The sequence below is a fragment of the Mauremys mutica genome, chromosome 1, assembly GCF_020497125.1.
Source record: "Mauremys mutica isolate MM-2020 ecotype Southern chromosome 1, ASM2049712v1, whole genome shotgun sequence".
Classification (NCBI taxonomy): domain Eukaryota; kingdom Metazoa; phylum Chordata; order Testudines; family Geoemydidae; genus Mauremys; species Mauremys mutica.
In genome coordinates this window covers 336,289,086-336,301,102 of record NC_059072.1, presented here as the reverse complement: position 1 = coordinate 336,301,102, position 12,017 = coordinate 336,289,086, and the positions used below count along the sequence as shown (strand labels likewise).

The window sequence follows — 12,017 nt, the reverse complement described above, 5'->3', positions numbered from 1 at the left end:
GTTATGTTCACCCCTTTTATAAGACTATGATAAATTTTGTGCGAAGTATGCTTTGTGAGGTATCATTTGAAAATTCATAATTTGCTGATCATTATTGTCCTAGTAAAAATATATGGCAACATTGTAATAAAGTTCTAAAATTCTACTGTATGACATAATTGAGGCATGTTCCAAGTTTGGTAAAGCAGGCACAAACCAGTTCCTTAGAGACAAAGGCAAACTGATGCCTCAGCCAGGTGTCAACAAAATCAAATGATTTTATCACCTGGTTAAAACAGCCATTCTCTGGCAGGAAAAAAGGGTGTGAGCAAGAAATGTACATGCTGGCAAAGGAACAGCTGGAGGTTCCTACCCACAGACATTCTGTCTCTTGAACCTCAGCTGGAGATCATTCTCAAATAGGAGGAAAAAATATGAGAGTGGGGGAACAGACACCAAGTGCTTCCTCCCTTTCTCTCTGACAACAGCATCCAGAACACCTGAAGGACCAGGAAAGAAGCACTGGACTGGGGGGAGAGGTCCTAGCTGAAAGGCATCCAGCCAGTAAGACTGCAAAAGCATGTGGTAAGAGAAACCTTTGCTTTGAATTCATTTAGCTTGTTAAGTTACATGTTGGTTCCGTTTTACCTTTTGTTTTCTTGTAATCACTTAACATCTATTTTTCTGTACTTAATAAAACTTGTTTTATTGTTTTATCTAGACCGCTGTGTTTGGACTGAAGTGTTTGGGAAACTCCATTTGAGGTAACAGGATTTGTGGATATCATTTTTTATTAATAAAATGACAGACTTTACATGAGCTTGTATTGTCCAAGAGAGGGCTGGGCAATACAAGATGCATATTTCTGAGGACAAGTCTAGGACTGGGAATTTGCTGGTGTTGCTCTACAACAGGGGTAGGCAACCTATAGCACGTGTGCCAAGGGCGGCACATGAGCTGATTTTCAGTAGCACTCACACTGCCCAGGTCCTGTCCACTGCTCTGGGGGGCTCTGCATTTTAATTTAATTTTAAATGAAGCTTCTTAAACATTTTTAAACCTTATTTACTTTACATACAACAATAGTTTAGTTATATATTATAGACTTATAGAGAGAGACCTTTTAAAAAGGGTAAAATGTATTACTGGCATGCGAAACCTTAATTTAATGTGAATAAATGAAGACTCGGCACATCACTTCTGAAAGGTTGCCAACCCATGCTCTACAATATAATTCACGAGTGGCTGGCTATAGCATTCACAATACAGCTGGGAGTAATCTACATGCTAGAGGTTGTGTTGCGAGTGGTTGCTCACAGCAAAGCAGTGTGAAAGGCACCCCAGGTTGGAGAATTGACGGGACACAGCTGTTCAACAGTCCAGATTGTACCCTAAATAGTGTCATGCACCTGTTATACTCCTGGGGAAATTCTGTGCCACTGCGCACACGCATATTTCATGTGCCACACATTTTTAATTTTTTTGCAGAAAATAGCTTCTGCTGAAAAAACTGATGTAATTCCATCTTTTGCCCACCAGAGGGCACTGTGGTGCTAGAACACAGCAGCCGCTCCTGGCAAGCCCCAGCCACCTAGGGAAGAGAAAGCGCCTGCCTTTTTCACAGTGCCTGTTGGGCCAGGTCAGGAGATATGGGGAGACAGACAGCGTGGGGCTGCTGGGGTGGGGGGACAGATTGGGCAGGGGCTGAATGGGAATGGAGGTGCAGGGCCACAGGGGGGAGGGAGGTTCAGGGCCACATGGGCAGAGCGGGAGAAGTACAGGGCTACGGCTGAGTAGGGGCACAGAGACACATGGGGACAGGGGGTGCACAGATATATGGGGAAGGGGTGTCTGAATGGGGGTGGAGGGACACATGTGGACAAGGGGTGCAAGGACACATGGGGGCAGAGGCAGCTGTGCCTGACTCAATGGGAGAGGCTAGGGGTCAGCCGAACAATCCTTCCCTGCCACCACCCCCGTCCCTGCCAAAAACCTGTTCATATTTTTCCCACCCATACACAACCACCCTTCAAGTTCATACCCATGCTCCTTCCCATCAATTACTTCCCTCTCCTTCTGCTCCTCCGTTACCCCTGACTCTCCCAAGTCTCTGCACTGCTTCTGGGGAAATATGGTTCTGTTCTCTAGTTTAAATGAATTATTACTTAGAGTTCTGCATTAATATTCCTAGTAAGGAATCTATTTGTCAAAAAACATTTCCTGAATCTTTTTTTGTTGTCTGTATTGTTACAGACATACTTGCTGACAGGTATTTTGAAATAAATTACAAAAATAATTGAAACGTGATTATATTGTGTTATTTTGACAAATAAAATATGTAGAATTTTAAAATATTGTGTGCAGAATTTATTTTTTGGTGCAGAATTTTTAGGTGCAGAATTCCCCCAGGAGTAATGTTAAACAGACTTTAGCTATACCTTGTCAATGGATGAAACTATTATTCTCAGGAGTTTAAAAGAGAAACATAGCAAGGCAGACTCCAACTCTGAATTTTGAAGGATAACTTAGAAATAAATTAAAAATGGTTTATACAAACCTCCAGCACAATACAGGAAAGGGCTATAGGATAACAAAACAACATCTCAAAAATAGATCATTTCAATCCATCTCCCTTCCCCCCTCTCCCAGAGATTGTCCCTTCAGGAGAAGGTTGAAGCTCAATGATGGAGTAATGTAGGGAAGCCTGCGCTGCCACAGTCTGTGTTATACTTCTTTCTTGAACAGAAAATTTCAGCTTTCAAGACTTTCTAGAAAGTCCCTTGCTAATACACTGTTTGAAAATATTGTAGAAGTCTGCTATTCAAAAATCCTACTAAGGAATGAACTGGGATTTAAAGATACAAAGCACTATGAAAAAGCAGTTTCTCCTCAAGTTGTGTGCAAGTTTCTTAATGACAAAAGAAGACTGAATTTCTAGTAACAATGAAGGTTAATATTTTTGAGAATCAAGAAATCTGAGTCAGACACATGAACCAGCCTTACTAACCTGTGAAAATCCAGATTAGAGTAACTGCTAAAATCCACTAACTGGATTGGACTGGAGAATTCTAGTTATAATGGAGCAGAGAAAGAAGGAGAGGCAGAGAGGGTGAAGTACCTCCAGTAACTACTAGAAGACTCTCTTTCTTTTCCTTTTCAAAGCGAGTTGCCATTTCCTCCTGCGAGGCCTCCTCTTCCTCCTTTTCTTCTTGCAGCCTCTTCATTCTTTCCATTAAGGCCTCGAGCTCACTCAAAGAATCTGCAATCTGGAGGGGAAAAAAAACAAAACAAAAAAAGATATTTTGGAAAATTAGAAAGTAAATGGCATCATAGCTGTCTAGAAGTAAAAGCTCAAATTTAATATTCTCAAAAGGTATCTGCATCCTTGAAAATCCAGCATATAGTACATATACTTTGAATGCATTATATGACATGCATCTTTGAAAGTCTTTCAATGCTGCAATGTAAGCCCAGGGTTAGTGGGACTCGAGTCAGCTGACCTGTGTTAGAGAACCCTGGGCTTGACCATCTACACTGATTTTAATTGTATGTTCAGACTTTTTTAACCTGGGCTCAAAACTGTGGTTCTGATGTCCACACTGCAGCACACTGATCCAAATCAAACCAACCATCTCCCAGAGTCCCTAGCACCCTCCCAAAACATGGCTCCTCTAGCCCTTTGACTGTGATGCACTGTCAGAAAATTTTATTGCCCATGCTGCACATTAAAGGAAGCTTGAACAGCCTGCCAACATAGCCTGACAGGGAGACATTTTGATATGTGGGCTCCCCGCTACCAGGAGCAGCAACATGGTGGATGTGCTTTTGAAGAACTTCTTGCTTGTGTTTTCACTCCTGTGTCAAGAAAGAGATAGAGCTTCTCTGAGGCACTGGTGGACATTTTAGCAGCTTTTTCTGATCTACCAAAAGTACCTGACAGATTTCATGATGGTGCAAGGAGTGGCAGCAGAGGAGAAGTATCCAGACATGGCAGACTCACACTGGCAGATGCTGCTCAGTACAATCAGCATAGTCACTGATGCTCCCTACATAAACCGGCGCATGCCCACAAGCAGAGATCAGTGGGATCATATACTCATGCAGACCTGGGATGACAAGCAGTGGGTCCAGAAGTTTTGAATGAAGAAAGCAACATTTTGGGGCTTTGTGAGCAGCTTGCTCTGAGTCACCAGCGTAAAGACACACACGAGACCACTCTTGCCTATCCAGAAGCAGGTTGCCATAACTGTCTGGAAGCTGGCTACCCAAGACTGCTACAGGTTTGTTGTCAATCAATTTGGTGTTGGAAAGTCAACTGTGGGTTTTCTGAGGCAATCGGGCACGTGGTTTACCACAAAGTGGCAGGCATTAAAGATATTCCTGAGGTAATTGTTGGCTTTGAGAGAATGAGGTTTCCTAACTGTGCTGGGGCCACTGATGGACTCACGTGCCCATAGTTTGCCCTCCTCAAGGAGCACATGAGCACCTACACTGCAAAGGGTACTACTACACTGTTATGCAGGCCCTCATAGACCACGGAGGCCAATTTATGAATGTCATCAGTGGCTGCACTGGAAGAGTTAATGAAGAAAAGTTTTTCGCTGCTCAAGAGTCTACATTCATGGACAGAATGGCACACTATTCCCCAAATGACATTGTATTAAACAGTTACTGTCCACACTGTTATTCTGGGGCACCCGACATCTCACTCCTCCCCCCCCGCCAAACACACCCACATCTTTTGCCTTGGTTTATGAAACCATCCCGATTTCAGAGGCCCTGGCAAAAGGAGGTTTAATTACACTCAGCAGGTGCAGAATGGTTGTATAATATGGGTAGAACCTGCTTTTGGCAGGTTAAAATCCCATTGGAGATCTCTACAGACCTGTCTGGATGCCAGTGTCATCAGTGCTGTCTGCATTTCTATGGCTTGCTATGCTGTTCACAATCTTTGTGAAGCCAGAAGTGAGCCATTCCCCCCTGAATGGGCCTATGATAGTGAGGGGTTGCTGAATCAGTACACTCAGCAGGAAAGTGCACCTACCACAGCTGGAGCTGGCTGCACCCAGGTAACAGAAGACAGGGATGCTTTGTGCTCCCATATAATGAACTCGCATGGCCCAGTGGAAGAGGGGGAATAGTACCTGTAAAAATGTGCTTGTGGGGGGAAGGGGTCTGAGCTTGATTGCCATGCAATTAAACTTATGAATTACATGAAATAATAATGAATTGTGGGGGGTGGTAAATCACAATATAGGCTCATATAAGGAAGGTACTGCACTGTGAATCACTGTACCTAACTGCACAAGGAACAGTGTTTCCTTAGTAATGTGTAATTGCTTCTGATACTGTTTTTAGCTTTATTATTATCTCAAATCATGATTGAATCATGTGATGCAATGATAGTAAACTTTCTTGATGATATTAAAGGCTTTATTTATAAAAGTGTGTTAAAACAGTATAACAGTCATCCATGCTAGGCAGGGCAGCCGTCAGTACAACACCCCAAAACAAGTAACAGAACAACATTTCCAAAGAAAAATAAGGGCAGGAAACATGGCACAAACGCCCTACTGCTGCGTGTCCCGTCCTACATTCTCCTTTTCCTTCTTTCTTTGGTTTCCATGCACTTGGCACTGAGAGAACAGGGATGAAGGTAGCCACGGGAGAGGGCTTAGCGAATGAAGGCTGCGTGGGGTTTAGTTGCCCTGCCCAATCACTCATGGAACTTAAATGTATGGGCCACCCCAACACTGAGTTGCCCAAGCTATTTCTGGTCTGAGGGTACATTGCAGGGGTGTGTGAGAGGCAGCAGCTGCCGATGCTCTTCCAGGCATGTTGGAGATGGGCTCCGCAACCGTTCACTATTGAGCTCTGGCCTCTTCCCTTAGCTCCTGGTCTTGTTCCAGGAACTACACGAAGGTGCTTGCTCCCTTGCTGAAACTTTTTCTTCCAGCGGTGTGGCAAGCCTAAGCCTTTCCTCCTGCCTCTCAGCATGCTGTTGCTCCAGTCTTACATCCCTTTGTTGGTACTGGACCTGCTTGTCTACCCTCTAAAGAACCTGAACCATAATTTCATCATGGAAATGCTTCTGCTTGGAATGGTCTGTGCAGGTATGTTGGAGCAGCAATGAAGTTCTGGATATATAACAGCCAGTGGAGGTCAAGAGGGCTGAAATAGTACAAGAAACAAAGGGTTATTGTCTAAAAATAGCTCAGTGGAGGAGCACAATTGATTCTTATGGAATCTCAAGGCAATAAAATGTTACATTTCAAAACTGAACCAAAATATATTGTGAAAGGGATGCTTCAGTCCACAGAATCTCTCTGGACATATCCTGGGTAACGTCAGTTACAGAAGTGCAGTGACAGGGGTAAGTTTAAAATTATAAGCTTTTTATTTTTTTACGAAAACTGAATAACTACTTGGGATGTGGAATGGACTAGTCAGCTACTGGGGGGACCCTGGAAAATACACCTTTCCCCACCATGTGACTATCAATGTGGAGTTCCTACCTCAGGAAAAAAGTTTGCAGCCATCAGCAATCAGGATTGGGTCAGAATCCATGAGGAAATTAACAATGCTGCATTAGCTTAGCCTGTTATGCTACATGCAAAACTCCACAGCCTTCCTACTCGCCATCCACAGCACATTTCTGGACAAAAATTCATACCTCAGTCATACCTGGAAGAAATCATTTTGTCACCCACAGACTGCCTGGCCCACCTTTAACTGACATGGACTAGATTTTGAAATAGAACACACATTCATATTCATTCATTCATATATATTTTCTCTCTCCCTCTCCCTCCCCCCTTCCCCCTCCAGCTGCATAGACCATTGAATCAATACAGAGCCACAAACCTAAAGACATTATTACTTAAAGGAAAACATGAATGACCCTAGCAAACATCTGTGTTTAAAAAAAAAAAGCAGCCTTTTAAAAGCAGGTCTTTATTGTTTGCAATTCCCAGTTGCCATTTTGAACTTCATGGGGGGGAGGGGGGGGAGGAGAGAAGAAACGGGGGGATGACAAGGCACTGGGATACAATTCGCCATTCGCAGATACATGCTAGTAGCCAGGGCTTCTCATAACTTTTGCACTGGTTCTTAGAGTAGAAATCCCTCCCACTACTGTAATAATAAACTTTAAATGAGAGTCAAACTTACCGGGCTCAGGTGTGGCTTCTGTCTCCTCCAGGTTTGCTGCATGCTTTGCAAAAGGCTTGTTCTGTTGGGCCTCCATTGCAACCATAGAAGGCTCTCTGATTGTGTGTTTGCAGCTCCATGATTAGAAGACAATGGAAGGGTTAATGCTGACTCACTGAGCTGCTGCTGTACACTGGGGAGGGTGGCTTCCATTTTCAATTCAGTCAATTAAAGATTGTTGGCAGAGAGAGGATTAAGGAAATTAGCCCATGGGATTATGGGATACTTCTGGCAGACACCCAGAACAAGAGTTAAGTGAGGCTGCAAAGCAACAGGGCTCAAACCCTGAGTCCCGGTGTGATTTAGGCTTGTTCCCAGCAGCCTTAGGTCTTAGCCCTGGGTTAGCATGATGTGTGTAGATGAAGGGGTGGGGTTAGGCTTGAGCCTGGGCTTACACTGCAGTGTAGACATACCTAAAAAGTTACAAGGAAAGGCAGTGAAAAGGGACGGACCTGGTGTAGTAAGATGACGCCCTGAAACATAACCTCTTGTGTCAGAGGCCCAGTCTGAGGCCTGAAGCCTGAACCAAAGTACTTCCAGGCATTGCTAAGCAAAAGCTGGGCTGTGAGCCAGAGGCAGGCCTCACTCAAAGAAGTGGCGAGAAGAGGAACTTGCACCAAGATGACATCAGGACACTCCACAGACATAACAAGGAACAGGCAGGTGCATCTTAAAGACAGGACAGCATGATGGATAGATCTGTTTGTCTGGAACAACATGATCAAAGGGGAGACAGCACTCTAATGAGCCAAGGGGCTGTACCTCAATACGTCAGTAGGGATGAGTAATCTGTCCTGTAACTGTATAAAAGTAGGTTCCAGAGCGCGCATCTTTGTCCAGCCTAGGGGGCAGTGGAGCGTCCCGCCACTGACTGAGCTGTGTCCATTGCCGGGGTACATATTCGTAGTATGTCCTGGAGAGTCTATAGGAAACCATTATTGTGCTTTGTTTGACAATAAACCTGGCTCGGGTTCCTTTGTACCTTACTAGAGTCTGTGGTCTTTGGGGGTTCTCTCGGGGTTTGCTGTGTCAGCTATCTGCGCAGAGCTGGGACAGCACACAGAGGGAACACACATGCAGCCCACTGTTATCATCATCGAACAGGAGCAGAGCTACACACTGGTAGCTACTGACGACACCTGGGAGCACTATTCAAGACTATCAAACTTTTTTTATTGCAGGAGGGTAATTGAGAAATGCAGACATTGTTTGAAAGAGGAAAAACTGTATCCATAATGCATGTTGCAACATTCTGAAGGTTCAGAAAAAATCACTTATCCCTGAATAAACATTGACATGCATTCTGGAAGACAGTTTTTAAATATTAAAATTGACTTTTCTGGTTCTACTGCTGCTGACAGCCATCTTACTAATGAGTCACATTGTCTATGACACCAGCAATACAGGAGCCCAACCTAGGAGAGTAAATCAATATTCTAAAGTTTTATTAATCCAAACTAGTTGCTTTTACCTATGAAGATAAAAATATTACAAGGAAGAGACTGCATATTAAAAGTACATCTTGTAGCAACAAAAAAGGCCAGTTGCAATCTACTGCATTTATCATTCAGATAACCTAAATCTGTTATTCTCTGTCCTTTCAATCTCTTACTTGTGAAAAAGTTTTTATTTTGTTAGCAGTGAACTTAAGAACTACTAATTAAAATGCACCAAGGGTCCCCTGAACCCCCAAAATAGCCTAGCACATCAACCTGTAGTACAATTTTCAAAGCATTTCAAAATTAGATTTGTAACACACACCCAGATTTACAGGATATAATTAACTAGAAATCAGAATTCTTTCTACTGGTTGGTTTAGGAAAAAAAAGTTGTTTGAAAAAAGTTTATTGATCCTGGAAGTAAGTACTTGGTCTTGTCTGCAGATGCATTTCAAACATTAGCCTGTTTTGAGATCATTGACTTTAAATAGATCACAATTCTGATTACCATGTTGAAATTTTTCCCATTTTGATCGCAGCACCCTCTATTTCATGAACCTCTGGAGCTCAAACAGCAATTTATACTATTTAAAAGTTAGGGCTTCCAGCTTTCTAAGAAAAAGAAGCCTTAATCTACCCAGTAATTCAGGAGATCAGCTATTAAAAATCACTTTGCAACTGAAGCTTGTAATTAGAATTATGTGATTTTGAATCTGATATATTGCAAACTGTCAGAGCTAAAATCTTATATGCCACCAGAACCCTAGCATTCCAACAGTATATGCAAAAGAAACAAAATAGTCAGGCTTAAATAGGAAAGAGTGGAAAAAACCTAATACAAAACAGAAGCAAGCAAAAGAATACTCTTGCAACACTAACCCCAAAGTTGCTACTTGTGAGGGATGCATTTTCGATGTTGTTGTCGTTGGCAAGATCACAGACACAGAATTTGTTGACTGCTATAAGTCTGAACCCATTAGAGGTATCTGGATCTCTCTCTGGATTAATGCCACTACCAAATACAAAACTTGCCAAGGCATGATAGTGTGCCAATAGGACCACAGCATGTACCAATTCAGGAAGAGACCAATTATTTTCTCCAGTCTTGACAAGTTTCTGAAATGAGAACAAAATAGAGAGGGTAAATATATGAGCTCTAGAGACCAACACAGAAAGTGTATGAGAATGTATATGGATGGAATGGCTGACTCCCAGCCTCCAAAAATAATTTTTCTTTCATCCCAAACCACCCGCAACCTAATAAAGGTGCACATGCTGTCCTATTTTCTACTTAGAATTATTCGTGTTAATTCCAATCTTTGGGGAGGGGAGGGGTAAACCAACATTTTTTCTGATAGGAATAGTCATACAATTATTTAATATTCTAATATCTTCAGAATTTCTACTAAATATGTAGATTTCTCATTTAATAATGAAATTATAAAACAATAATATAAAGCCTAAGTAGATATTTGCATATTATTTAGCACTTTTCATTAATAAAATTATACTGCTAATCTAGATACATTTTGATGGGTACCTGAATATGTTCTTTTGTGATCAGCCAGGGTCGGTGTGCAAGAAGTTTGTTTATTTCATTCAAATTTTTCAGTCTTTGTGGGATATATTCCAAACCATTCAACCATTCTGCAATCCCTCCAGTCTTCAAAAACTCATCGACATGCATATTTACTAGGTAGGAACACTGATGTCTGGCAGCAGCCTAAAGTAGTTAAAACAGTCAGGAAAAGGTATTACAAGGGCACCAGATTTAGATAGGTCTATGTAACACCAACAGACCCCAGTCGGCAGCAGACAGGATCGAACCTGGAACCTCTGGAGCTAAATGCATGAGCCTCTACTGAAAGAGCTGAAAGCCACATAGCTGTCAGCTAAAGCTGTAGGGCAGACTCATTAATCTGTCTCTAAGTGGTCTCAGTGCCACTAGATGAGACAGAACACCACACCCAGGAGGTGTGTGGGTTACATCTACACTGCAAAAACACCACACAGCAGCAAGTCTCAGCGTCTGGGGGCCTGTCTACAGGTACAGTTCTGCAGCTATGCCGCTGTAGCACTTTAGTGAAGACGCTACTATGCCGACAGGAGAGCTTCTCTTGTCGGCATAGTTAATCCACCTTCACAAGAGGCGGTAGCTATGTTGACAGGAGAGCTTCTACATAGCACTGTCTACATTGGGGGTTGGGTTGGTATAACTACATTGCTCAGGAGTGTGGATTTTTCAACCCCCTCAGCAACTTAGTTATACCAATGTACGTTTGTAGTGCAGACCTGGCCTAAGTGAACTGACTCAGGCTTGCAGAGCTTGCACCATAGGAAGAAAGGAAGACAAGTTGTTAAAGCAGGTCTATTTATAAACAAGGTTTGAGGTGTTGTTTTTTGGAGGGGTATTAAGGAGACAGGGAGGAAAGTGTGTGTTAATATAAGGATTCTTGGTACATACCATTATAGCAATGTAGTGCCTATAAGGCAAAGGAAGGGGCCCATCCATACGCAACATATAGAACTGGCTGCGGAGGAAAGACTCCAAGTACTGAGTATGTAAACTCATGATCTGTGTGATGTTGTCCAGGCGACCAGATGTTGAGTATTCTTCCACAAGAAGGTTAGTACGTTCATTCAAACCATTTGCTTGCATAACCTTAAGAGCAAAGTAGACAATCTAAAACAGATACATTAAGATAGACCTTCCCCTCACCTCAAGTAACCCCAGATACCCACATAATTCAATTGTGCATGCAAATCCCAACTTCTGTGGACTTTGGGATGTTTGTGCATATATACATACAGAAAATGCTTAACAAAATTAAAGAATAAGAAATCTAAAGAAGCGGTACACAATATGTTACTTTGACATGTTTCCATAAAAATGGAGGGCAGTTTTCCCACAAATCCTTCTAAAGGTCATATTCTCAGCTGGTGAAAGTCAGCATAGCTTTACTGAAGTCAACATATCTATGCTGACACCAGCTGAGAATCCAGCCCCAAAATGTTACTTCAAAGTTAATATGGGGAGAAGTCGGGTTATGTAACTAAACCAGAGAAGTGGTCTGTCTGTCGCTTACCAATTTTATGTCTCTATCATTAAAGAGATCAAATGCTAGTTTTTTAAAAAGCTCACAACATTATTTAATGCTTTCTTTAAACTGTTCTTTACTAACCATTCCAGCCAACCCTGACCTTGGGCTACAAGATGAAAACATGTGGTAGAACGGTAGCTCTTGAAATGCAAGCCTTAACAAAAAACATTAGCAGCTATTAGCCAGTGTTTTATCACCAAAGAACAACCATTCTAAACATGTTCATCTGTGGGAAAAAAAAAGTCGCAAGAAAGGGACTAGAATACCAAGAGTTATTCTTTAACTCCCT

General features: G+C 42.3%; 1 protein-coding gene across 1 annotated transcript in view; it reads right to left on the bottom strand.

Annotated features, from left to right (window-relative positions):
* SESN3 (sestrin 3) overlaps positions 1–12,017 on the bottom strand; it is a 71,764-nt gene that overhangs the window by 15,760 nt on the left and 43,987 nt on the right. The window contains exons 3-6 of the mRNA XM_045019616.1: positions 11,092–11,289; positions 10,168–10,350; positions 9,507–9,743; positions 3,098–3,245 (exon numbers count right to left, since the gene is read on the bottom strand). Of these exons, the coding sequence (XP_044875551.1) occupies positions 3,098–3,245; positions 9,507–9,743; positions 10,168–10,350; positions 11,092–11,289 (766 nt within the window). The remainder of the gene's footprint in view (positions 1–3,097; positions 3,246–9,506; positions 9,744–10,167; positions 10,351–11,091; positions 11,290–12,017) is intronic.